Source organism: Falco naumanni, chromosome 6, assembly GCF_017639655.2.
Source record: "Falco naumanni isolate bFalNau1 chromosome 6, bFalNau1.pat, whole genome shotgun sequence".
Taxonomy (NCBI): Eukaryota; Metazoa; Chordata; class Aves; order Falconiformes; family Falconidae; genus Falco; species Falco naumanni.
This window is the reverse complement of record NC_054059.1, coordinates 45,102,463-45,130,146: the sequence shown is the minus strand read 5'-3', so window position 1 is coordinate 45,130,146 and position 27,684 is coordinate 45,102,463. Positions and strand designations below refer to the sequence as shown.

General features: G+C 39.6%; 1 protein-coding gene and 1 non-coding gene across 6 annotated transcripts; both read left to right on the top strand.

Annotated features, from left to right (window-relative positions):
• Positions 1 to 411: 411 nt before the first annotated feature.
• Positions 412 to 26,251, top strand: LATS1 (large tumor suppressor kinase 1). 5 transcript variants are annotated; one of them, XM_040597839.1, is made up of 9 exons: positions 412 to 540; positions 1,394 to 1,563; positions 5,171 to 5,679; positions 9,660 to 9,795; positions 11,641 to 13,163; positions 17,902 to 18,484; positions 19,483 to 19,665; positions 19,911 to 20,017; positions 21,029 to 26,251. In XM_040597839.1, the coding sequence occupies exons 3-9, from the start codon at positions 5,329 to 5,331 to the stop codon at positions 21,542 to 21,544; spliced, it is 3,399 nt and encodes a 1,132-aa protein (XP_040453773.1). In that variant the 5' UTR covers positions 412 to 540; positions 1,394 to 1,563; positions 5,171 to 5,328; the 3' UTR covers positions 21,545 to 26,251. The 5 variants fall into 5 exon arrangements, with proteins under 5 accessions (XP_040453773.1, XP_040453772.1, XP_040453771.1 ...); XM_040597838.1 differs by having other exon boundaries at positions 11,638 to 13,163; XM_040597837.1 differs by having other exon boundaries at positions 9,660 to 9,810.
• Positions 26,252 to 27,473: 1,222 nt separating this feature from the next.
• Positions 27,474 to 27,544, top strand: TRNAG-GCC. The gene has a single exon. It is a non-coding gene; the product is annotated as a tRNA-Gly (tRNA).
• The last annotated feature ends 140 nt before the right edge of the window (positions 27,545 to 27,684 follow it).

Sequence of the window (27,684 nt, the reverse complement as noted above, 5' to 3'; positions counted from 1 at the left end):
TTTTTCCTTCCTGGCCACTTGCGCGTGTTCGTCCGTAACGAGTCCTTCGTTCAGGCATCAACCGGATCGCGGGGGCTCGCCAAAACTTTCTTCCTCGTTACAGAACCGGTATTTATCCGTCAAGCTCGGTACTGCCACGGAAGCAAAAAGCAGTGCCCGGCACCTGGCGGGGGGTGGTGTCTGGTGTTTGTGGTTCCCCCTAGCAGGCCTGCCCACGTTAGCCGCACGCCGGGGGTGCCGCCTCGGCTCGTCCCGGGGCGGGCGGCGGCCGTCGCGTTCCATCCGGGTCGGGGCGCCGGGCGCGCAAGGCAGGCCGGGAGCTGCCCATATCCGGGAAGCTCTCCGCGGCGCAGGCACCGACAAAATGGCGGTGCCGAACTGAGAGGCCCGTGGCGGCGGCGGCGGGCGCTGGCGGAGGGACTGAGGAGCCGCTGCCGGCATCGCGGAGGGCCGCGGCGGTCGTCGCCGCGCGGGCGGGGCCGAGCTCCGTGCGCTCGGGCCCGGGGCGCTGCTGCCGCTGCCGCCGCCTTCTCGCCGCAGGTAGGTCCGCCGTGCCGCGGTGGCGAAGGGGGGGGCGGCGGCGGGGTGGGGGCGAGAGGCCGAGGCGCGGCCGCCGCGCGGGGACGGTGACGAGCCCTCTCCGGCAGGAGCGATCGGGGAGCCCCGGGCCGTTCTCGCCCCGCCGGGAGCGGGCGGAGCGCGGCCGCGGGAGACAGTGCCGTCTCCGCTTCCCCCACCGGCCGTTGGCGCCTCCGAAGGCGGCTTCTCGCTCGCTGGGGAACGGCTTCCCGGGAGGGGCGGCGGGGCCCGTCGGCCCTTGTGCCGCCGCCGGGCGAGGGTCCTGCCGCCCCCGCGGTGGCGCTCGGCCCGCCGGCCTGCGCGGTGGGGGCCTGGCGGCGCGTGGGGACCGGCGCAGCGGCGGAGCCACCTCGGGTCACGGCCCGGGGCTGGCCGGGCGGCGAAGGCGCGGCTGTCCCGGTGCCGTGGGACGGGGTCGGGATACTCGCGATTGTCGGATGCCCAGCACTCATCCCGGCGCCGCAGCCTTGCGGGTACGGGTGGCCCCCGAACCACTAGGTCCTGCTGTGCAGGGGGAGTTACTCCGGTACCTCTCTGTGCGATACAGCTCAGGCTTTGCTCCTCAGTGGCTGTTCTGCTGGCAGCCGTAAAGATCATTCCTTTGTGCGCTCGAAATAACTACTAGTGCTGCAGAGGATAATTAAGAATACATTTCTACGTAAGAAGAATTGTACCCTGCTAAAGGAGGTACAGAGCGTATGAATGGAAACAAGCAGGGCAAATGCACAATGTTCCCAGTGTTCAGCTACCCTCTGGTCATTTCCAGCTCAGTCTTTCCTGACTGTTTATAGTTGTGTTTATTTACTAATTTCAGAGTCCAGTTTTCTCCTCATCCTATGGAAACTCTTGGCATCGGAAACGCATCCTTTGGCAAATTGCTTTACACTTCAGTGACCTATTACTTGAAGAACAGCTTCCTTTTGTTGATTTGAACCAAGCCTCTCCAACTCAAACTAGCAATAAAGTGTTGTGGTTATGTATAAAGTAAGTTACTAGAATAGGTACATGAAAGAGGGAACCAAAACAGATTAATATGTGGGTTTCAATACTTAATTGGAGATACAAGTATTTAAAAGCATGGTCAGAACTTCTGGAGACAAGAAATGTTACAATTCTGTTACAAAGCTGTGTATTTTTTTCCCCAGAAAAACTTGATTACCATTGACAGTTGCATGCAGCCATTCTGAGTTTTCATTCAAACGCCTGTTTGTCCAATCTTTCATGGTTATGCTGTAAAAAGACATGTTTGTATGTTTGTTTGACCTGCAGAGGAAAATACTTTATCCCTATATTTTGAAAATAAATTAAAGAAGTTTTTTTAAACTCCTTTAGGGAGGTGGAGAACTCCACCAGCAGAAACAGCTGCATTAACAAACAGATCTATCATTTACATTTAATGACACAAAACTGCAAGGGGGAATAGATATCACTTCCCGTGGATGCAGTTTGTGTCTGCTAGTTAGACGTACAAAATTGAGATAGGTTTCTTACTGAGCAGTCAAAAAACTTCCTTGCTTTAAAATGTATGCAAGTATCTGTAAGAGGAGATGACTTCTGAATTTTGGGGTTCATATGTAGAGCAAGGTGAACTGTAGTAATACTTGCTTTCTTGTACTTCATTAGACTAGAGGACCAATTTAATTGGGTTTCTGAGCAATTAAGACTGTGGTTTCGCATACAGTATCACCTGCTGCCAAAAGAAACAACCCACCAAAAAAAAAAAAAAAATTTATCTAGGTAAGTTCCTTACCTTGATTAAGTCTGTTTGGCCTTACGAACAATTATGCTGGTGCTAGTAAGTGGTGGGAAATAAGTGGACTGGGTGGTTCACACTGGTTAAGCTCTGCTTCTGCTAAAATTTATGTGAAAGTGCAGCTTTATTTTCCAAGACTACTTAGTCCTGTTATCCTGTTATGCTGCAGTTGCCAGGAACATAATAGCTATTGAACACAACATTCCTTGTCTTAAAGCTCTCAAAGCACTTTAGAAAGAAATACAATTCTTTCAAGTTTTGTACCGAAAGAAATTGGAGAGCAAGCTGATTTTCTGCCTCCTGGGTTGTAGACTTTTGATGTCCTGATTTATGGCTTAAGTGTCCTGTTAATTTAATCTTGATTTCTCTTAGGGGTGTTACATTTGTTTATCTCAGCTGCCCATGGTGTAGCCATAAAGTGAATATTGAAATACCAGATGAAATTCTGGTAAAATACATAGGTGCAAAGCAACTTGTTTTCTTCTGAATTCCAGGTCTTTGGAACTTGTTAAAAGGAATAACTTGTGTATGGGCATTTTTTTCTTCTTTCATTGGTATATGTGTGACACAAGATCCATACCAACTGTTTTATCTATATTACCATGCCAGTGATGTAATTAGTCCTAATTTTGGCTGAATTGGAACAAGTAATTTACATTACTAAGTCTGTAAGATATTTAGCCTTGTTGTCCTATGTTTTGGGATGAGTTTATTCTAAAGGTTTCATTTTTCTGGAGATGGTGATTCTTTCAAGTGTTATTAGCATATATCCTTGCACTTGGGTATCCCAACACATGTTTTTTGATGCAGATCTGTTGGAAAGAAAAGGCACATCTATAGTAAAATGGTCTAAATATAGTGACTGCATTTTGTTTGGAAAAAAGTGTTTTTGACAAAGTATTTCCAATGTGATCTTAAATATGGCATGTTTGGAAAATGATTTTGAAAGTGGCCAAAATTAAATTACATTTTAACTGCTCTCATGCCATACTTTCTGCTGAATCTAGATTTAATAGTTTGAGCAAAATGTCACTGTTCACTTACACATCTGATGATATTTTCCTTATTCAGTGAACACTGAGGAATTGTATGCTACCAGACTGCAGGAAAAAACTTTAATATAACTACTAGATTACATTTATTTAAGGTTTCAAACCTATCACAGGGCAAAGAAGGCTTGTGGGTGCAGTTATAGCACCTAGGATTTAGTTAGTTCCATTAGAGAAATTAGGCTATTTCTTAAGTGGTTCCCCAAGGAGAATGGGATTAAGTGGGTGTCCCTTGTGTTTCTTTTCACAGTCATTATTATGTATTACTTCAGGCTTTCAGATTTTAGTCACACATGGCTAGCATGTGTTTTTAAAATAATTTGCATGTGTATTAGAGGGTTCTTTGTCATATTAACTTCTTGTCGTATTCTGCCTCAATCACTGAATCATTAATTGGTTTATGACAGTGCAAATATTGTAGAAGTGAAACCTGGAAGAGTGACTTCTACATAGACTATGTTTAATTCATGTCTAGTGTGAGAAACAGTTATCTACACATGGCTGCTTTAAGAGATAAAAGATGCCATGCAGACATCTGAATTCTCAAAAATAATCCTTCAGAAAACTAGGAATGCAATTTTTTAACATTCGAGAAACAGAAACAAGAAAATTTAAACATTTCAGTATTGCTACTGTTAAACATTGCATTTGAGCTTTCTATTGTAGTTCCCTGTGAGGAAAAGACAGTGCTACAATATGTAATTTTTGTATCTTGTGCTATCATATGCAAAAGTTTTATTTCATTGTACTCTAAAGAGGCAAATGCTCTGTAACTTCAGTGCTTCGCCTTGGTTGCTTTGTCCTTTGCCATACCAGTTACAGTACTAACTAGTACACAGCACAAATGCAGAGATTTGAGTACTCTGCAGGTGCAGGGTTCTTTCCCTGATGAGTCTGCCCCTTCAAAATGCAAATGTTCTTTGTTTTCGACAGAAAGTTCAGTTTCCCTTACCAAATGTCACAGCTGTGCTCTCAGTGAATTTGATGCTTGAGTCGTTAAATAATTTTACAGTAAAGAGGTCTGATTGAATTGTTTTTGTTTTCTTTTCTTCCTGCTCTCGTATTCCCTTATGTAAAATAAATTTTAAAAAAATTCCCTAACTATTGCTGAAGATTGGTTCAAGAAGACTCGAGCTAAGCAACTGTGACAGCCCTAGAACATTGAATCTGTAAACAAGTTTAAATGGCAGATGGTACAGGAAATCATGAAGTTGCATGCAATGAGCTAGGCAAGTGTTTACTTTTGACATATGTGACTGCTAAAGAATGGATAAAATAACGGTGATTACATACTCTTACTGGTGGACTTCTCATTTCTATCTTGATGAAGATAGAGCTTGATGTCAGAATTGTTGGCCAGTGATGGTATTTGGTCCATACCCTAGCTAACTGGGTAGCAGTGTTGGCATCTTCAGCTATTGAAGTGTTGATGCAGAGAACATGGGTGATGCACCCAGCAGAGAGGGAAGACAAAGCAGCAGTGATGGGGTGGTACACACAGCAGGTTTTGTCTGCTCTTGAAAGCTTTGTCCTCTTTACTCTGTCCACATCCTTTTCAATTCAGGACTGTTTGGACCTGAGGCACCTAAAACTCTTTTTGTTAACGAACTGTTAAAGCCCAATACAGTGTGTAATTTAGGTTGAGTAAAGACTGCCTGAAGAATTGCTCAGCATGCTTTTAGTAACTGCGGAACCGGTGCTGTATGGGAACATTTCATTGCCACCAATGCTACAGTTAACTTTTCACTCCTGTATGTATAACGGGATTTTTTTGTTTGTTTATTAACAGGATAGCAGTTTTGGGTTGTGTCAAACTCCAGCGCTAGATGAACCATGGCTTCACAGTGAAGAGCCACTGATTTCACAAGTTCTGAAACTAACAGCCAGTCTTCCTGGAACTCTGGTGTGTGCGAGTCCTTGGTGGAGGTTGCATATATACATGTTTTCATGAAGAGAAGTGAGAAGCCAGAAGGTTATAGACAAATGAGGCCTAAGACTTTTCCTGCCAGTAACTATACTGGCAGCAGCCAGCAGATGCTACAGGAAATAAGAGAGAGCCTCAGGAATTTACCTAAACCCTCAGATGCTGCTAAAGCTGATCACAGCATGGGCAAAATGTTATCTGAAGATCCTAGACAAGGCCGAAATCCCCCGAAATTTGTAACATACCATAAAGTTTTGCAGGAGATAAGAAACTCACTTCTGCCATTTGCAAATGAAACAACCTCAGCTGTTAAAGGAACATCAGAAGTTAATCGACAGATGCTGCAAGACTTACAAGCTGCTGGCTTTGATGAGGTGAAATGTTTTATTTTCAGGATTTGGTGTTTTGCTAACTATAAACTATTAGTGCATGTTTGAGGGGGTGTTGGTCATTAAATGTTTGAACAGCATATGGTAAGCAAAATAGCTTCTTCAAAATCTGGTAGGTTTCTAATTAGATGAAACTGGTGATTGTGGATGAAGAGGAATAGAAGGATTTAATGAGGCTTGGCTTTTGAGTTTTTGGTTGTGTTTTTTTCTTTTCCTTTTTTAAGCATCTTGTGCACTTCGTTCTTATGTGGTAGGGCTAGGTTGTTTTAATTATTTATAATTTTAAGCAGAGAGAACCGGACTCTCTAGAACATGGATTTTGCCTCTGATACTCAGTGGAATTTTGAGTTGTGCTCAATTAAAATATGGCCATTCTAAATTGAAAGGCAGTACCAAATATCTCAGAAATCAATTTTGATGAGCTCTTTACATCTGTGCCTAATAGAAACTGAGGAAGAAATTTGGCTATCCTTCATGCACTGTGTCAGATACAGATAAAATAACATGGCACTTGACAAAACCACTTGCAGGGTGTTTTCTCTGTGTTTTATTCTCAAGACAAAAATGTCGAGTCTCTTGAAAATCTTGGACATTATTATTCAGCTGTGATTTTCATTATAAGAACAGGGAACTAAATAATTGTTCAATCTATTTTTTATAATTATTTATAATTTATAATTATTGACTAAACTTATTTCCATTCATTTTAATAAATGAAAGGAGCCTGAAATGCAGTTTCCAGGAATGAAAGACGAATACACTTACAGGTCCTGTGGTTTTACTGGGACTTTCACATCAAAGTAAATTACACCTGTTTTCATGCCTTCTCTGTAAACCTGAGTACAAAAGCATGTTAAAAGAAGAAAAAAAACCTAAACAAACTAGCCAACCACTCTTTCCAAAGGAAAAAGGGACAGTACCACAGCAGGGATTGCCTTTACGGGAGTGTACTGCCTATAGTAGTGACCAGCTCACGAGTTCTGCTGGCTGTGATGCTTCAGTATTTACGGAGGTAATCCTCTACCAAGAGTGATCTTCTCCAAAACTATCAGCTGGCTTTTCCTCACATGTCCCAGTGTCAGGTGCTGATAGTGTTTTTTTATGTTCCTTCTGCTCACTCAAATACACAGTCCAGGCTGTGTTTTCAGTATGAATGGAAGGATTTTATAATGATAAATCATTTTGTAATAATTTGCTCCTGCTCTGTGGTTTGTTGCTGAGATTGGTTTTTTGGGGATTTGTTGTGGATTTTTTTTAAGTAGATCAGTTCTCAAATCCATTTTTACAAATTGAACCTGTAGTCATTTTTGCAAACTGAAGAATGTTATGTGGCTGGATAATAAGCTAGAAAGGTACCTTAAGTTGGTATTTTTGTTGGCTCTTTTTTATCTTGAAGCCTTTTGCTCCTGCCCTTTGTTCTTGGATACAACTGAGAATTCCCAGGACACTTGTGATTATCTGGACTTTTTTGAGGCACAATGCCAGTGTAAGCTGTTTCTGCCGTGTGTTAACCCACAATTATGTTGCCACAATAGTCCATATGGCATTGGCCTACGTACACTACTGGGAACAGATACAGCTGAAGTATGAAAGCATTTTTTCTTGGTAGAGGGTATTCCAGACAGCAAGTAGGAATGAAATGAGAATGTGTTTTGAGCTGGGATCGTTTTATGGACTGGATCGTAGCTGGGGTGTGTTGGCCAGCTGTAAGTGGCTGCTCTGGGCTGTTCCCAAAACGGCATGTTTGTGATTTAGCAGGTTATGTGTAGAACTTCTTAATTTCATTATATCAGGTGCGTTACAGGCTTTCTGTAGAGACTAACCTATCTAATATGTAGAGGCTAACTACAGCTGCTAGGTACCACATCCATTTCTTGCTTTAATTTGCTCTGGTTTGGACCTGTCTATATAAGTAGTGTTTCCTCATCTCAGCCTTTAATGAGATTTCATTATGGTGTTGAAAATGGATTTCAAGTGGTAATACAAATTTGCCTCTTTGCCGTATTGTGGAGTTGTCACTTGAAGTTTGGAAACGTAATCAATTTATTTTTCACCTTATTTGTTTGTTTTTAAATTTATTGGATGTCACAAATGTTCTGGTTATTCCCCCCACCCCTACCCTACCCTCAGTAGGTGGTATTCAGGGTTAAAGCTGAGCAGATAGATAGATATCAGTAGTATGTATATAGACAGTGAAATATATGTATAGAAATTATCAGAGAATGCAGTTTTGGTGTGTGTGTTTGTTTTTTTTTTTTAAATAAACATCCTAAATAGCTTACAGAAAATCTCTCTTGCTTGTTAGGATTCAAGTTCAGTGCTCACATGTTCTGTGTAAGGTGATACTCTTCAAGACATTGAGTACTTCATGTCACACAGATGACCAAGTTTTTTTTGCTGTTCATCTAGAGGGGAGAGAGATCCTTAGGTCCAGGTTCTCTGGTTAGCGGACAGGGAACTAAATTTCATCTCTTAAAATACTGCTGGTTCTGTACTTTGAGATTCTCCGTGTCTTCATGGCTTGGTGATGTGAACTTGTAGATTTAGGTTTCTGTATTATAGAATTACTTGGATAAAAAGACAGTAAATTTGGGTTTGAAACTGATTAAGAACAAAATTAAAGTTGGTAAGTAGAAGTGAGTCTTATAAATAAGTATATTAAAATTGGAAATTAAGCACTCTGGACAACTTAACCTTCTGTTTGCACAATGGTCAATTAGTATTGTGGTGCTGAAAATTAACACATAGGTCTTGCCTATAATAGTAGAAATGTTGCAGACATAACTGTCTTGTGAAGGAGCTATGAGATAAAAAGTTGTACCTGCTTTTTCCAACAATGTCAGCTGGTCTGTAAAGATTGCAACAACCTTATTATGTTTTTGGGTTTTTTTCATTTTAAAATCCTTTTTTAAGGTTCTACTTTGTTCACTGGATTTGATTGTTGTTTTTGAAGGCTGTATGCAGTCTTGTATGTTTGTAATCTTAAGAATGTACACAGGCAAGGTGAAAGTATAAACGTGGGTTTGAATTTGAAATTAACACTGACTACTTCCCTTGTGAGCCCTCTTTGATGTCCCGTTGATTTTGGCAGGAGTTGAATGCTGTTGTATGTAGGTAACCTGTTCAAGCATAATGTGAACTGAAACAATTGCTTTAGTATGACAAAGTATGGCCATAACAAATCACTACAGTGCACTTAACTATAGGGAGTTATGCTGTGGATTTTCAGACTTGTTGAGTCAGCTGCACAAATCCCGATCAATATAGATGGGAGAGCAGTGCCCTGACTTAACCATCTCTGGTCAACATCTCTGCCTCTGTTGTTTGTTCTTGATCTCATTCAAGTCAGTGGAAAAAATACTGGTCCATAACCCATTTTCCGTGGGCAGCGATGGGATTGGCTGTCAGATCAAAACTTTTGTTTGGATCTCTAAGAACACAGAGCCTAAATCAACAACAAAAATAATAGAATTTCTACCAATAATGTCTTTGTTAGGGAGAATTCTTAGGGAGAAACTAATGGATGTTTGTTGACAAGAAGTCATGCTGAGTTGAGGGAAAATGAGCAAAAACCTGTTCTGAATTTCACATTAAGGTATCTTCCATAGAATACCTTAGGTTGGAAGGGACCTCTGTCTGTAACTAGCTGTTACCTGACCAGTGTGTATCAGTACTAAGTGCTTATATAAGCAAATGGTTTGTATGAATAGCATGATGACACTATTTACATCAAACTACAGTGCTTCAATACGTTAACTTTTTTTTTCCTGGAAGATTCAGACTGTATCGGTGTTTTGGAAGATCTGTTGTGGAGAATACATTTTAATATTTTAAGTGGATTGACAGAAATCAGTTACATACCTCAGTAAAATCACTGGAGGGTATTTGGCTAAATAACTATGCTTTTTGGTATTTTTGCCATTTTCTTGTAAATTATTATTTTTTAAATATAATTTTCTCTTTAGGATATGGTTATACAAGCTCTTAGACAAACTAACAACCGTAGTATAGAAGCTGCCATTGAATTCATAAGTAAAATGAGCTACCAGGATCCTCGTCGGGAACAGATGGTTGCAGCAGCAGCAAGACCTGTAAACGCAGGTATGAAACCACCAGGTAGGTGTATCCATGGTAACTTAGTAACTCATCGAGTGTATCCTTATAGGTGAAAAATACAAAACAACCAATTCCTCTTTCACATGTTCACAATGGAACAGAGATGTTGAGATACAGGGGGTTTTCCTTCTAAAAATAGCATGTAAAGTATATAATGTAATTTCTTCTGAAAGATAAGTGCACTTGCCAGGAATTTATTAAATGTTTCTTTGTGTAATTGTATGCGTTTAGTATTGTATGTAAGTATTTTATACAAGGAAAGGCATTTAGATCTCATTTTAGTAATTTTTGTCCCTCATTGGTGTGATGCCCATATTTTATTCTCAGCATGAAGTGCTACTTAGAAGCCAGTGGTGAGCACTGAATTCTTACTTTAATTTTTTGTCTCTCTTCACACACTCGCCCACACAGCAGGGCTATGTATGCGTGGGTTTGTGTATCTCTGTTATGTGTGTGTATATAATTATATATCATATGTCTACAATATTTGTATTTTAGGTTGTCCTGTTTCAAGATTCTTCTCTCTGCTTAAATTTTCTGCTTGGTTCCAGATTTTGTTTGTATGGTTTTTAAGGCAGACTTAATGTTTTTATAGATATCAGGGGACAGACTATAGTTTTAGTAGTAACAGAGTCAGAATTTTGTTACTTGCTCTTATTGCTCTCTTAACACATGCAAGCACATTTTTATTATATCTTGATACTTTTTTAAAGACAGGTTTTAGTAGCATATACCTAAACAAACAGTAACTTTCACATGGAGCAGAAATACTGAACTTTTATTTGACTGAGTGCTGAGCTGCTAGCACTGTAAAGTGACATTTTAAATGACCATATAGGTATGAAGACAAATTAGTAGCCAAAAGTAGTAAAGTACAACTTGATGTTCATTTAGTCTGTGGAGCAGGCTTAGTCCTTGTGTGAAGCTTCTGGCTAAAGGCCACCATTTAGCCACAATATTCATTATTACTTGCAAAGATACAGTAAGTAACACATTTTATTACTGAAGATACAGTGAGTTGCAGCAGTTAAAGTACTGTATGTGTTTACAAGTATCTCTAATAACATTGCAAAAAGCACAGTAAGACTGAATATGCTGTTGTTTCTTTGCATATTATTTTATATGATGCAAAGTAACATCTATGCAGTAAATATATTGTAGAGTTTGACTCAAGCTTTGCTTTCATACAGTTTTAATTCCTGCCTCTATATAACACTTCTAACTGTAAAGACGTAACTTCTAAAATTAAAGTACTTAATCAAATTTTGCGTGAAAGGAATATAACAAGTCTGGATGAGCTTTATGCACACAAGGGTGTAAGCGAGCTGTTTGATTTTACAGCGTTTAGTTTAAGAACACTAAGTGTTTTGTAAGTGTTAAACTGGAAGGAATAGCCACATGACTAAACATTTTTCCATGCTGTTGCTTTTTTGCGTTTGTACTGAACATCCCTTCTGAGAGTTGCTTGTATGCATGATTACAAATATATATAATGCGCCTAATAATTTTGCATATTACCATTTTTTCAATTAAAAATTGAATGCATCTGTAATTGAAGCAAAATGCATCTTCAGAAAAGTGATTTCTAAAAACTCCGATGCTATAGTTTCATTGCAATTTTTGTTCTTCTGCTGTGTACTGGGCATATTACCATAGCATGCTGTGTGTTAGCGGGCAAATATTTTATGTGAAGTGTGGTGGATTATGCTATGTTGGAGAATTCCTATCCTGTTGCTGTAGTAATTAAGGCAGACAAATAAAATATTCAAAGCAGTAAATAGAAATGATTTCTAATAATATAAATGCTGTGTTTTCTTCTTGTAAAAGCAGGGACTGTACAGCAGTCGGTTAACCGCAAGCAGAGCTGGAAGGGTTCTAAGGAGTCCTTGGTTCCTCAGCGGCATGGCCCTTCCCTGGGAGATGGTGTAGTTTATCGCTCAGAAAGTCCCAGCTCTCAGCCTGATGTAGGAAGGCCATTATCTGGATCTGGCATTGCAGCATTTGCTCAGTCTCATGCTGGCAATGGACAAAGAGTGAATCCCCCGCCTCTACCACAGATCAGGAGTGTCACTCCCCCTCCACCTCCTAGAGGACAGACGCCCCCTCCAAGGGGGACTACTCCTCCACCTCCTTCCTGGGAACCAAACTCTCAAACGAAGCGTTACTCTGGAAACATGGAATATGTGATCTCCCGTATTTCTCCAGTGCCACCGGGAGCGTGGCAGGATGGTTATCCACCTCCACCTATGAATCCTCCACCCATTAGTTCTTCCACACAGGGCCAGAGGGGCATGAGCGCTGTCCCCATTGGCAGACAACCAATAATCATGCAGAGTTCTGCCAACAGCAAATTTAACTTTCCTTCAGGAAGAGCTGGAATGCAAAATGGCAATTGTCAGGCAGAATTCATAGTTCACCAGAATGTGGTGTCTGGGAACTCGGTGAGTCGCCAGCCACCCCCATATCCCATGAATTCAGCTAACAGGCAAAGTCCCACAGCGCTACAGATGCAGACAGGAGGATCTGCTCCTCCTTCAGCCTACACCAATGGGAATCTTCCTCAGGCAATGATGGTGCCAAATAGAAATAGTCACAACATGGAACTTTATAATACAAATGTAGCTGGAATACCTGCATCCTGGTCACAGCCTTCCCCTGTGCAACCGCAGTCATCACCTGGCAATGGGCATGACATGCCTACGTGGCAACCCAATGTTCCTGTACGGTCAAATTCTTTCAACAACCATCATGGCAATAGGCAGAGTCACTCTAGCAGCTCTCAGCCTTCAGCTACAACAGTAACAGCTATAACGCCAGCTCCCATTCAGCAACCAGTAAAAAGTATGCGTGTGTTAAAACCAGAGTTACAGACTGCCTTGGCACCCACTCACCCCTCCTGGATGCCACAACCTGTGCAAACCATTCAGACCATTCCCTTCTCTGAGAGTCCATCTACAAATATGGCAGTTATGTCTCCTGTTGCAGAGGCTCCAAATTACCAGGGTCCCCCACCACCTTACCCAAAACACTTGTTACACCAGAATCCCTCTGTCAATCTGTATGAGACGGGACCCAAGCTCAGCAAGGAGGAACCACCTGTTTTGTCCAAGGAGGATGAGAATGAAAAGAATTATGAATGCATCGATTTGACAGATAAAGAAAAGAAACAAATTACAACATCACCTGTTCCTGTTAGAAAAAACAAGAAAGATGAAGAAAGAAGAGAATCTCGCATTCAAAGCTATTCCCCTCAAGCCTTTAAATTCTTCATGGAGCAGCATGTGGAGAATATACTGAAATCCCATCAGCAGCGTTTGCATCGGAAAAAACAACTAGAAAATGAAATGATGCGGGTAAAACTCTTTCTTTTTTCTAAATCTATGAATGGAACTGTTTCCATATTAATTTTAATAAAGAAGTAGAATGCGTAAATAGTACAGATAAATAGAACATTGTGGTATACCATGGTATTGGAAGTCTCCTTTTAGTTTTTGTGTTTGAGATGTGGTGAGATTTTCATTGCTTTATGTACTTCATTATCATGTCAGATTAATTTTTTAAAGTAAGATTTTTGCATGTCTAAATGTAGTTCATCTGGATTATGTATGATAAGGCAGCAGAAGCAAAATCATTGTTGCTTGAACTGAGATTTAACTACATGGCTCGTAGCTTTTTGTTACGGGTTCTATTTAATCCTAATTTTTGAGTGAGTTATATGCAATATTTTAATTAATTTGAGACATTTTTATTTTTTTAGATAAACACTGCTGGTACACGCAAAGCAGGGACAAGTGGTAGGCTGGTTAGGCATCTATATAGTCACCAAAACATTGATAACTTCCACATTCTGCAGTTTGTTTCCAGTAGTGATAGGGTTTTTAAAGTTCAAATTACAAAAGGGAAAAAAAATCTAAAAGTTAGATTTTTAGAATGAAAGAGACATGGTACCTTTTGCTTAAGTGTTTTTTTCAATCCAGGCTGTAAGAGTATCTGTTCAAACAAGGGGCAGTTGAAAGGAATAATAAAAACCAGGCATCAACAAAACCACGTAAAATCTTTGTGCCTGCATGAAGTTAGTGGTCTATTTCTGGGATTTCAGTATTCTGCTAAACCAAATCAAAAGGGTAAAAACCGCAGCTGATGTATACATATGCCATTTCAAAAGAGAAAATTGTGAGAAGTAGTGAAATTAAGATTTGCAGAAATGGGAATATGAGATGTATTACTTATTTCTTAACAACTGTAGTGGAAAATTTGACGTAAGTATGATATAACTTCTAGCTTATTCTGTGACTGAATGGATTTGGCATATGCCGCTTTCTTGAAGTGCTGTTTTTAAAATTTGTGTTTTCTTACACTTTGAAAATTCTTACTGTAAGCTGTAGTGTTTTGTAAGTAATTGCTTAATCACGAATATGTAAATGTTAGCAAAATTTCTTCCTGGAACACTTTCTAGATCTTTATTCTTAGTCTTCTCTCTTTCCTTTTCACTTCCACTAACAGCTGATTTAAACTGTTAAGGTGTGGGAAGCTTTCCTGAACTCTGTAGCCTCCATCCCTGTGTAGACAAGTAAGATTCTGGAGCAACAGTATTTGTTAAGAATAGCATGATCCCTTTTTGGAGGGCTTTGCATGCAATCCTGCATCAAAATTAAGCATGAATTTATTTTTACTATTTTTGAGTACTTAAATGTAAGATTATAATTAATGATGATTTGCAAACTTCACTTTCCCTTCTTACTGTGTTGTGTTCCATAGCATCTCAAGCATAATTATTACTTATATGAAAACACTGATATAACTTTTCTTGATATTTTTCTTGTCCATTTAAAGCAGCCTAGCAAATGTCTTTTCTTATATGAAGTGCAATTTCCCATACTTGTGCTAGATTTAAAGCTGGGATGTTTAATTGCAGGCTGAAGAACAGGAAATGGGGTATTATGCTGCAGCAGACCTCTCCTTTTCATCAGGGTATAGGAGAGGAATCCCACAACAGTGACGTGTATTTCAGGTCTTCATGAGAAGGAGAAAGGGAAAGTAGCTCATTACTTATTTTCAGGAAGTTCAAGAGGATTAAACAAGTATTGAACCCCTTCTTTTCTCCCCTTTAATAGGAATTTTGAAGCAGGGGGGGCTGGTAAACAAAAAACCCAGAATGCATCCCTACAGAAATAACCTACCTTCACAGGATGCTGTATTTCTGGCATAGGTGACATATTTCTAATCTGTCAGGTTTCCTAGGGAATAGAGTGGAGCTGTCTGTCTTATATTTTTTTTATTTAGATGTGTGAATTTGGCCAAGAATTATGCTAGGTGTCTTTGCCACAAAGAGAAACTTGAAGGCATGATTTAAGGCTTAGCAAGATGAGGAGGGAGCAAAATGAGAGTGAATTGTGTGATATCACAGAGCAATTCAGGAAGCTCTGATTTCTGTCATTGACTAGAAATACTAGGAGATGTATGTGCATGAGCATTTGTGCAGCCGATAAAGCTGGTTAATTTTTGGTAAATGCTGCAGCTGAGGAGAGTTCTAGGGAAGATACAGCAATGCAGGGAGTGATCAGTTTGTCATTAACATTTGTTTTAGTGGGTGGTGTAGGAAAAATGAAGATGGGTTGGGGAAGAAATGACAAATTCTGGTACTTGGGCTTTTTTTTTTTGCAAAACTGTTAGGATGAACAGCTAGAGAGCAGGTACCGGAAGGTACTTAAAGCTACAAGATTTTTGGAGACTGACTATTTGTATGTCTTGTGGTGATTACTGTATTGGGTCTTTCTCCTTCTAGAGTTTTGGGGCCATCTAGATTATATTTCTGGGTTATATTTCTATCTAGATTATTTTTCTGGATCTATTTTCTAGATCATATAGAAATGCCAGTTTTCTAACTGATCAGTAGGGTTTAGTTTGTGTGCAAGTGGGGTTGTACTGAAGCAGACTTCATGGTTCAGATGGGACTTCAGAAGGTGACTCACACTTTGAACTTAAACAGGGTTAGGTTTTCAGGCATCTTCTCGATATTTAGAAATCTTCAAAAATCCCTCCTTCTGCCCAGAAGTGTGCCTTAAGCATGTTCATTCACAGAAAACTTGAGATGCTTCTATCCTGGAAGACAGTGCTTGGGTATTGCTGCAGTAGTGTGTTGAGGAAGACAATTTCTTGATGCGAAGTAGGAAGCTGAACCTATTTCCTACATCCAGTCTTGAGACTACTGCTACCCAGTCCTAACTAATGCCTGTCTGATATCAACAAAAAAAATTGTCTCAAATCTGAGACGGCCTTCCCCATTTAAATCTTACTGAATTGATATTCCTTGTGAAGTTTGTTTTGGGTAGACAAGCATTTTGTATGCATCTTCCTAATTGCATCTCCTTTGGATCCATTTTTGTTATAATGCCTGTAAGAATTTCTGTGTTCTAACATTGTTTTCTTTAATAGGTATCCTGAAAGCATTTTTAGGTTACTGAATGATATCTAATTGATGTTTTTATCTCACTCTTTTTTGTCACATCTATTATATTTTGTTTCAAGTTATGTTAAAAGTTAGGTATAAGTAGAAGTCATGTATAACATCCAGTTTATACAGGCCTAGACTAGTGTTACCTAATCCTGATGATGGTCCTGAGTACTGTTGTGCAGACAGTATCCTAAACATTTGAAGCATTAAGGAGATGGGGAGCAACGAGGTTTGGTATCAAAAATCAATAAGATGTGACAATAAGAAATTGAAAACTTTCAGAATAGTGCTTGAGTAACAGTTGTGATGTTTGCAGGGAATCAGTTTGGCCATGTTCAATTTTATGATCAGGATGTCCAGGAAAAAGTAAGGGAATATACTGTAGGTTGCACTTGGAAATCATTGCTGTAGGATGGTGATTTCAAGCCAGATAGGCAGAGAAAATAATTGAGATGCTATGAAAAAGGGAGCAGCAAGATGTTGAAAATGCTGACAGAAAACAAAAGAAGGCATGAACATCAAACTATGTGGGAGTAGTGTCACAGAGAAAAGAACATAAAAAATTTAAGAAAGATTCTGCTTACATTACAACCAAAAAGAAAAGAGATTCTGATTCCAGGGCCTCAAATTTGCCAAGAAAAATGGCACTGAAATTGAATGGAACGTTAAAGGCATTTAAGCCAGCAAAAATACACTAGGAGGAACCTAGGTTGGAATACGATGAGAATGCTCGGTGTAGTTCTTGTAGATAAGGGTTTCCATGCTGGATGTGATGAGTTACATGTGGCCCGTGAGTGTTTCAGCTGTCAGAATGCTAGTGGTATTGGCCAGAACACCAGGGATGTTCATTCAGGATAGGGGTATGTACGCAGATGGGAGCCAAGAGCCGACACCGCAGGGAGGAGTGAGCCACTCAAAGAAATTGCCCTGCTCAACTAGTTGGTATGTAGAGTGGAGAGAGTGTGACTGAAGTCCCTTTTAGAAGGAGGCGGGTGATGTGATAAGAGGGAAGATCAGATCCTGGCTCGTGGCAGAGGCACATGCTTGGTGTGGGTGGACAGTAGGAAGCAGTGCCATGTGGACCTGGTTTGTGTAGCTACCCAGGGAAGCAGGAGAGTGGGAGTCGCATACTCCTCCCTGCAACTGAAGTTCCACTTGAAGTGGTCAGGAAGTTTAATGGCTTCTGTGCCAGCTAGTCTAGAGGGTGAAAGCCTTTCCCACAGCAGCTCCTACTGCTCCTAGGGATGTCTTGGCTTCCTTTAGCTCTGCAGAGAGAATCAGGGAGGCAGCTGATGCACACTCAGATAAGTATTATTTGCAATGGTTTTTATCAGTAGTTTGCAAATTACCCTTTCTCTTCTTTAGAACATACTCCCATCTCAAGAATGGTGCATGGCACCTCATGCATTTTGCTGTTGAAACTGGTCATGTTTTGTTTTTTATTACTACTACATGTTTTCGTAGAATCCTAATGTGTAAATTAAAACAATACAAAACCCCTTTAAGTATTATTCCCCATGGTGTATATAAGTATTCGGTTTGCTTTGCCTAATTATTATTATAGGATCTTGTAATTATAAGATCAAGAATTAAAGAGTACTGTTCATTCTTCAGATCTAATTCTGTTTGCTACACAGGTTGGATTGTCACCAGAAGCCCGAGATCAAATGAGGAAAATGTTGTGCCAGAAAGAGTCTAATTATATTCGGCTGAGAAGAGCTAAAATGGACAAGTCTATGTTTGTAAAAATTAAAACCCTGGGAGTTGGTGCGTTTGGAGAAGTTTGCCTAGCAAGAAAAGTGGATACTAACGCTTTATATGCAACAAAAACTCTAAGGAAAAAAGATGTCTTGCTTAGAAATCAAGTTGCTCATGTTAAAGCTGAGCGGGATATCCTTGCTGAAGCTGATAATGAATGGGTGGTTCGCCTGTACTATTCATTCCAAGATAAGGACAATTTGTACTTTGTAATGGACTACATTCCAGGAGGTGATATGATGAGTCTCCTAATTAGAATGGGTGTCTTTCCAGAAAATCTGGCACGGTTCTACACAGCAGAACTGACCTGCGCAGTTGAAAGTGTTCATAAAATGGGCTTCATCCACAGAGATATTAAACCTGATAATATCTTGATAGACCGCGATGGTCATATTAAATTGACTGACTTCGGGCTCTGTACAGGTTTTCGATGGACCCACGATTCAAAATACTACCAGAGTGGTAAGAGAAATATAAAAGGTTTCTTTTTATTGATGTCTTATTCTTTTCAAGGAATTAAATAATGAGTAGAAAGATGACTGTGCTGTTCCCTTTCTGAATAGTAATGCATCTAACAATACATCTGCACACCACTCAAATTACAGAAAGCAGCGTTTGGTATGTGGGGGAGTTTGTGAGTATGAGCATTGATTCCTTAAGGGAGAAGGAATGAGTTACTCTGCTGTTAAGTTTGTCATATTAGTGGCTTCTGAGATTTGGAGAGGGAAAGTCACAGCAGTAACAAGGTAATTACATAGGCAACAGCCCTAACTCTGTTTGGAAGATAGGACTGATGTTTTAAATGTAACAGTTGTTGAAAACCTTACGCCAAGTTCTGAGTGTCTCATGTACTACTTTAGTGTACCTTGTTGATTTCTGAGAAAGGTTTAAGTAGGCTTTTAAAAATCCTACTTGATTATTTAAAACAACAACTAAAAAAGGAAATCAGAGTTCTGAGAGGTAAAATAAGAGATTTTGTAATTGCCTATTTCTCATTTCCAAAACAATTTTTAAATTACTTTTGACTTGTTTTTATCAAAATATGTATCTTAGGCCAGGCTGTTACACAGTCTTTGGAGAGAAGCTGAAGATGTAAAATCTGATTTTAGTTTTTGATGCTTTAAGTATTGGGGGGTTTTCTGTTTACATAAGAGGAAGAACAATATATGCCCTGTACCCCAAGTGTGGTTATGTTAAGGAAAACTGAGGAAAGCTCAAACTCAATACTTCTTCATAGTTATGTTAAAAAATAACTTAAAGTTTCCTCAAAAGTTGACTTTTTGCTTATGATAGAAAATACCAAAAGCCTGATGTTGATGACCATTTTAACTCTTTGAGTGTTGAAACTGAAACAGATTCTGTCTTACAACAACAAATGTTAACAAATTAAGAAAATTTCATACTAGGTAAGAACTAAAGTAATCTTCCTCAATTTTGGCATCTCTCTGACTCTATTATAGGTGATCATGCGCGTCAAGACAGTATGGATTTCAGCAATGAGTGGGGTGACCCAGCAAATTGCAGGTGTGGAGATCGGCTGAAGCCACTTGAACGAAGGGCTGCACGTCAGCATCAGCGCTGCCTGGCCCATTCTCTTGTTGGCACGCCCAATTACATTGCACCAGAAGTATTGTTACGAACAGGTAATGCATTTTTGTACTGTAATCTTGCTGCAGAGTAACTGATATTCAGGTAGCTTGCTTCAAATTTCTTATACTGCCACTTTTCCCAAGTGTATAATATTTTGACAAAAAATAGATAGTTGTTATTGTGGAAGTCTTAAGCAAGTGTACTGAATAGAATTTGCTTGTGACCCTTTTTTATTCTTAGAAATACAAGATTAAATTTCTACTGAGACTTTGACTACCTTGTTATGACTTCATTTCAGGTTACACACAGTTGTGTGACTGGTGGAGTGTTGGAGTAATTCTCTTTGAAATGTTAGTGGGGCAGCCTCCATTCCTGGCACAAACACCACTGGAAACACAAATGAAGGTAACTTTTAAAAGTCTGGTATTAACAGCCTGAAAAAGCAGGCTTAAAATTTGCATAGTCTTTCTAATTTGTAATAGAATCAAAGGTGATTTTTGAGAGTGCTGCTCTATCCAAGCATGTTATAAACTAACAAGATTTTAAACTTTACCATGGCAGCACACTTAATTTGTAGAGGGATTTCAAGGATCATATTCATATCTTTTATCTGGTTATACAGTAAAGAGGCCAACTAGCAATCACATTGCAGATCTCGGCCATTCCCTTTCGATTGTTGCACCTGTTCCAGTTACTCTTTCCACTTTCCTCTCCTTTTCCAGCATCTGGGTGTTGTTTTCCCACTACTTGGCTTCCATGCCTGCTTACCTGCACAAGATTTCCTTTGGTGATGTATCTGCATGCAAAGATGGAGGAGCAGCAGATGACCGTGGCTGCTCAGGGTTACTGGCAGTTCAGAGCCATTGCTCCCTTCCTCCCTGAGCCCCATCTGTTTCAGAGAAATCACATGGGCAGTCTTCTGTGGGTGCCATTTTTGCAAAACTGCATTAAGCTTGCAAGATACTAGTTGGCTGAAATGTAGTGTGGGTTTTTTTTGGTTGTTTGGGTTCTTTTTTTAACTTTAAATCTGTTCCTCTTTCTAGCCCATCAGATAAAGCAAAATTCTTTTGCCTCACCTGTTTTTAAAGATTGTAAACCATGTGTCTAATCTCAGGTTCCAGGTGCTGGATTTTACAGTATCTTCATTGGTTTACAGCAGGGATATTCCATGCCAGACTCTAGTTTAGATTTGGAATTAACTAAATTTTACCTGGATTTTGCTGGTTTTCTAGAGAAAACGTAACTTGTTTTCTGAAAGAGTAGCTTCATATTTTCCCCTCTCTAGTGTGAAAACACTTACGCGTGTTGAGTGACTGTTTTGTGGCTGTTTGGTTTTTCATTTTGTTGTTCTACCTTACACTGTTTTTTCCTTTTTATGAAGTTGTAAATAGAATAACACCTATTTTTGCTTTAAAGGTTATCAACTGGCAAACTGCACTTCATATTCCACCTCAAGCTAAATTGACTCCGGAGGCCTCTGACCTTATTATTAAACTCTGCCGAGGGCCAGAAGATCGTTTAGGCAAAAATGGTGCAGATGAAATAAAAGCTCATCCATTTTTTAAAACAATTGATTTTTCAAGTGATCTACGGAGGCAGTCAGCTTTCTACATTCCCAAAATTGCTCATCCTACGGACACGTCAAACTTTGATCCAGTTGATCCAGATAAATTGTGGAGTGATGATGATAAGGATGGGAACAGAAATGATACACTTAATGGGTGGTACAAAAATGGAAAACACCCTGAACATGCTTTTTACGAGTTCACCTTCCGAAGGTTTTTTGATGACAATGGCTACCCATACAACAATCCAAAGCCCATTGAGTATGAGTATGGCAGTTCCCAAAACTCAGAACAGCAGTCAGATGATGATGATGATGATGAACAGGCAGGTAGAGGAATTCAAAATCGTGACCTGGTTTATGTTTAGTAGAGGAATAAAAACTAAATAAACTTATTTTGAAGCTGCAATTTTTGAGAAGTCTCTTCAGAGAATTGAGAGAAGATTGCTAGGGTAGGGTAAATACATGCATGCATTTTTTTTTAAACACTAAGAAAACTGTCTTTTCTTCCCTTTCTGTACATTTTGTTTCCCCAGAATACAGGGAGTCCTTTTCAAATATTAATTTATTTCAGCATTGTTAATTGTTTAATTTAGAAGAGATTTGATGTTAGGTGAAAAAAAATATCACTTGAATTTTATTATTGGTTTTCTGTACTCTAAGTACTCAAAATAGAAAATAGTGTTTTGTTTGGGTTTTTTTTCCTAAGATGATGCCTGGTATCTATTTGTACATATACTGAGTAATTTTAGAAAACAGATCTCTGCTTCAGAATTTTTTAATGACAGTTTTTCCTTGCATTGACCAAATATAAAACCTACTTTACACTAATAAAGCTCTCTGATACGTTTCTGAAGAGAAAAAAAAAGGCTGCTGTACCCTCACTTCTCACTGTATTTAGCCTAACTGTTCACAGCGTTGGAAGAACTGAGCCATTTATCTGGTGAAATGTTTCCAGCAGCTGTGGTAGTGGCATAGTTCTCAGCCCTGGAGCAAGAAAGTGTACGTCGTGGCTGTAGTGTGACTGTAAAGTGATAAAGCATTAGAACTAGTATTTTATTAAATAGTAATTGAATTTGACGTTAATAATGCTGTAGCATGCAACTGGTACTCTCAAAGCAGAAGGACTGTGCACTCAGAAGCAACTTGATTGTCTCCTGTCGTCAGAACGTAACATGTTCTCCTATGGTTATGAGAGGAGAAGAAGCTTCAGGAACAATACCTTCTGAAATCTAGTTTAATTTTCTCACTACAACCAAACTACAAAGTATGCACAGTTCTGCTTTAGCTGGAATTCTTAGTTTGAAAAATAAATTTTAGAGTAGTTTCTTTATTATATATTTGAGATGGTAATGGGAAAAGATTATAAATTATGGCTTTTAAGACTGTTGTTGTGGGGACCAGTTTCACTTGGCATTAACAGTTTTCCTCATAGTTAAACAGACGGTGAGGAGAAGGGTCATGCACCAGTCCATCTGAGCCATCAGTACAGTTTAAGTGGTCCGTCTTTCACAGCCCAGTTCAGAACAGAATTAGAAACTCAGGGCTGTGTCTACTGCCTTCTGCGTTACTGTTCTAATAATTTCCTGCAGCAGGTGAGCAGACATCCCCTTGGGTCTCCTGGTGGGAGGGTACTGAGCCTGTTAAGGCTACTGGGAGCAGGGAGGGGGCAACCCACTAAGCAGCTTCCCTGAGACAAGACCAGGAGTTACAGGTGAGAGGCAGAAAGAATAATGTTTTTTTTATCTCTCTCCTCCTTTCTTCTGAAGCTAACACAGTGGTAAAGAAAATGCACTATTTTAAGTAAACTTTGTGTCTTTTAAAACATTTCCTTCTCCATGGAATTGAATTCCAATGGATAATCTAATAATGTGCCTGTAAGCATTACTGTTTTCTTAAATTATTATTTGTGCCATTGCACTGGCATTGTGACTATCTAAACATCATGAAATTGGTGTTCATAGCTGTTCTTGCAGCAAATGCCAATTACTAAGTTAGTCTTCTCACCAAGCTGGTTTAAGAAATTATTGTGCGCTTCCGGCCGTTTGTTCCCTTTCTGTGCTCCGGTTCAGTGTCTCTTTGTGCCAGTGCAACTGTCTGTAGTGCTCTGCTAATACTGGATCAGTAAAAAACTGCTTGGTGTTTAGCATTTGAAGGTTTCTTTCTTGAAAGCCTGTTTGAGTGATCCAGTTTCCAGTGTGGTCCAAAAAATCCTTTATATTGGCATAACTGAGGAAGCAGTGAACTGCAGTAAAGAGGGTTGGCAGCGAGGAAACTTCTTAAATGGACTTGGTCACAGGAGAAAACATTTGTGGGAGTTCACCCCTGTACTGTGAAGTGCTTATTATGGTTAGAAGATGCTTATGAAAAATTGTTTCCTTTTCTCAAGCAGGTAGTTAGTTACTTTCTACAATGAAAATGGGTTTGTAGCTAAATAAAACAGTTCATGTTCTGTCTATTCCACAGCTGTTGAAATAGAATAGCTTTTAAGATTAATTTCATTTAGCTTAAATATTATAAAATGGCTGCAGTGTATAACTACTCCATTTTATATATTATGTAAAAAAGATTGTTTTCCATGTAAATAAACTTTATAAAGATTATCCTCCTTCATAGTAAGTATCCCAGTAAAACTGGTCTACTTGTCTTGGAGTAAAGTATAATATATTACTGGCTAAAGGTAATTTTATCAAGTTTGCCTTACAGTTTTTGAAGTATGCAGAGAAAATAATTTCAGTTCTTCATTACATTGACTGTTAAAATTGCCTTTTTATCTGAGTATATTTCTCCTCTGCCTGCATTGTATTATGGTATGTTTCTGTTTATAACTGGTCTTCAGCCAGTATTTAAAAAAGGGGGGTGGGGTGGGGTGTGTGTGTCCTGTAAAGGCACCACGGTTCTATACAAGCAAAACCAGTTGCTTTTATTAAAGGAAATTATTGAGTCTTTTAAGGACATGTGCACGTACTGAAATATTAAATATTACTTTACCATTTTTCAACAAATATAGGAAGAGTTCACATCTTTAGAATTCGGTAGATGCTTCTGGCATTTTCTGTTATCTTGTGTTAGAAGTTGCGATATACGTTCTTTTAATTTTGTCTCCTATATGCTGCAGTATTACGTATTTCCTTGCAAAAATAACGTGTTACAGTCCAGGTTCTCTGAGAAAGTTATACGTAAGTGTTGTCACAACTCTCTAAGATGCTATGCCTTACCCATGTTTTGAAACTTCACGTTTCATACATAGATTCAGAGTCTTTTGAGATTCTTTGTAGCTGCTGCTTAAAACATGGGTGTTTCACTGGTGACTTACGATGGGGATTGGTTTGTACAGGCAGTTGAGAAGAGAGGCTCCTAACCAGCAGCTGTGGAATTCTGCAGTAAGTTTAGTTCAGGTTACTCTTACTTTGTAAAGTGTGAAAACAAATTTCTCTTCTATGTGCCCTTGTATACATGTTAATTGTATTTATAAAATGTTCTATAATCCTGTAACTGTACTACTGTAAATACTATTTGATATTCAGTGGCATTCTATCCTAGGGCAGGCCCTCTTGCTGTATCTTTTCTATCCTTGATTTGTAATAGAATCTATAGAATATATGGCTAGAAAGTCTCTTTGAGACTGACCTATCTTCTGCTGTTGCAAAGCTGTGAGTGGGAATGATTTATTTAGACTCCTTTTAAAACTATTCAGCTAATAGGCAGTGCAGTAGGGGGGTTCTTAGATGCTGCTGCTGTCACCAAGATACTATTACGCTTTGGTTTCAAATGTCTTTGGCGTTTCAGATCAGACCTTTAATCTGTTTGCTTTAATTCAGCCAAAGCAAAAGGATAATAAATTGGGTCAATGTCATAGTAAAATTTTTTAATTCCTTAAGATGCTCTTTGATAAAGGCACTATTCAAGTTTACTGATTTTTATATATCTATATAGATATATTCCATGTGTGTATATGTATATATAATGTCTTTTTTATATTATAAATATCCTTCTGTCAGTTCTTTTGGATCCTCCAATTAAATACATAGACCACCATACAATTTCGCTTAAGCAAATCATTCATTTATTATATGCGTAGTTAGTAAATTTAACAATCTTGCATTATCTCATGGCTATAGTAAGTTGCTCACCAGTCTTTTGCATACTGTGTGCTTGTCTGTGTAACACCATGGGCATCCCTTTTCGCCAGGTCTCTGCATACCCGTAGTCCGACTGCATGTATGGACTGTGATCTCGGAATGCTTACTGGCATGTTTGGGTTTTTATAGGGTTACGTAGTAGTGGCTTGAACCATAACCTCAAAGTCTCCTGATGTTTGTATGAAAAGAATGTGCATATTTTATGCTGACTTTTCTAGTAGGTACCTGGGAGCGTCCATCCCCTTTGTGCAGGAGTGCCAGGGTGCCCATTTCTTTGTGCCCAGCAGGTAAGGAGCTGAGGCTTCCTTGCCACTGCTGACTGAACTGTTAGTGCAGCATGCACATTTGACCTAAGGGACATGAATGGATGGTTGCATTGACACTTAAAATTTGTTACTTCAGAATAAGGGAAAGAATTCCAGCACTTGTGAACAGCCAAACTGAACTATCAGCTACTGGTAATCAGTGACGTTCCTGAGTTTTGGAAACTGTTTTCTCAGAATTGGTTTCTTTAGTGTAATACCTGCTGGGATGATAACAAAATACAATGAATCTTTATAAGGAGTGAAAATCAAATTTTTGTCTTGGCTAGTCAAATATGAAATGTGAACATTAGTTGCCCAAATGTGCTCGGGGTTTTTTTTTTTGTTTGTTTCTTCTCCTTCACACCCCTCTTTTCCAAGTCCCCTTTATGCTGCAACAGCTCTACTGATAAACATACACAAATTGTTTTGTTAAATAGCAGAAATGTCATGGTACTTAACTGTCATCTCGTGTTTGTAACCTGTTCTCAAAAGCATACATTTTGGTGTTCAAGAGTTCAATTTCTTGGTGCTCTATCCCTGTCCTCTGCTGCCTCTTTTGTCAAAATAATTAAATCTTAGTTATTTATTATGCATTCATTATGTATGATAAAGCTATTCCTGTTCTTGAGAGATACGACAACACATCACAGCTTTTGTGTTTATTAGGAGGGGAAATTGCCTTTGAGAAAGTCCACATCTGTAAGTGCACATCTCAAACTGCCAATGCAGGAACCAGTGTCGTCTTGCAGAGACAGCTTGCATCCTAATTCTTCTGCCTTTGGTTTGGAGGTGGGAGTACAGCACCATTTTTCGTTCATTAGCCACTGACAAACAGAGGAAAAGTAATCCCTCCAGCTCTCGGCAGCCAAGTGACGCGGTACAGTAAGACTTGGAAGTTTAGAAAGTCATCAACAGCTTTTTCTTACAGCAAATATAGAAATGCTTATTTTAAATTCAGGCACTCATTGAAGGGATAGGCTAAAAGTGCCAGTCTAGCGATGTTAAATGGGTAAAAATGCAAGAGCAAAAGCATAAGAACAGATGATGGTAAATTTAATTAAAAGACTGCATAATAGGCTGCAGGTTTTCTGAGGTCACCCTCATGGACCATCATTAACCAGCTGCATTGTGCCCAACCTTTAGAGCCTATTTGTTGCTAAGCAGCTGAGTCTATTTATATGGGGGATAAGTTAAGGGACATCACACTGGGGGACAGGTTCCTGCGGCTTGCTGAGCTCGGTGTCTAGTTTTCCTTAGCCCTGTAGTACGTGATGTGTCTTCTTTCCCATAAAAACACCCTTTATCACAGTTTGAAGAGCTGGAGATGGTCACAAAGCAATGAATATGTGGATAAAAATGGATACATGCCATTTACGAGGCAAAACTCATCTTTGTGAATTATGGGAAGTAACTAGCGGTACGAAGCCCCTTTCCCCTGACTGACTGTACTTCTGCTGAGCCCCCCCCTCTGTCAGGGCGGGCTCAGGCTGCGCTGGTAGCACCCCATTCCTCACCGTGCTGCATCCTTCCCCCTCGGAGGTACAAACTTGCTGTTTTTCAGGCCTGTCTGTACTCTTGGGTCTCTTGTGCTGCACCTATTGCAACACCTATCAGCTCTCGCTGCAGTCCTATGTTAAATACAGTGTAAAACACTGTTTCACAGCAACATTTTCAATGTAACTGTAATTCCTGAGATGGCCAAGGTGTCTTTCCGCTGTCGTGATCCTTTGATGCTTCTCTACCTCTGGGAGGAAATTTAATTCCCCCGTGTAAAGAAATGCGGTCGTTCTCCAGCGCCGCCCGCTCTCGTCACCTTCGAGAGACGGAGGCGGGAAACAGTCATCGACTGAGCATTGGTGGTTCAGTGGTAGAATTCTCGCCTGCCACGCGGGAGGCCCGGGTTCGATTCCCGGCCAATGCAACTTAGTCTTTTTTTCCACCACTTGTTTCCCGCGTTTTTACTTCCCCACCTCCTTTTTTTAATTTTCCTTTTTTTTTTTTCCTAAAAAAAAAAAACAAACCGGTTATCGCTGTCAGTAATGACGCCAAAACAGCCACCAA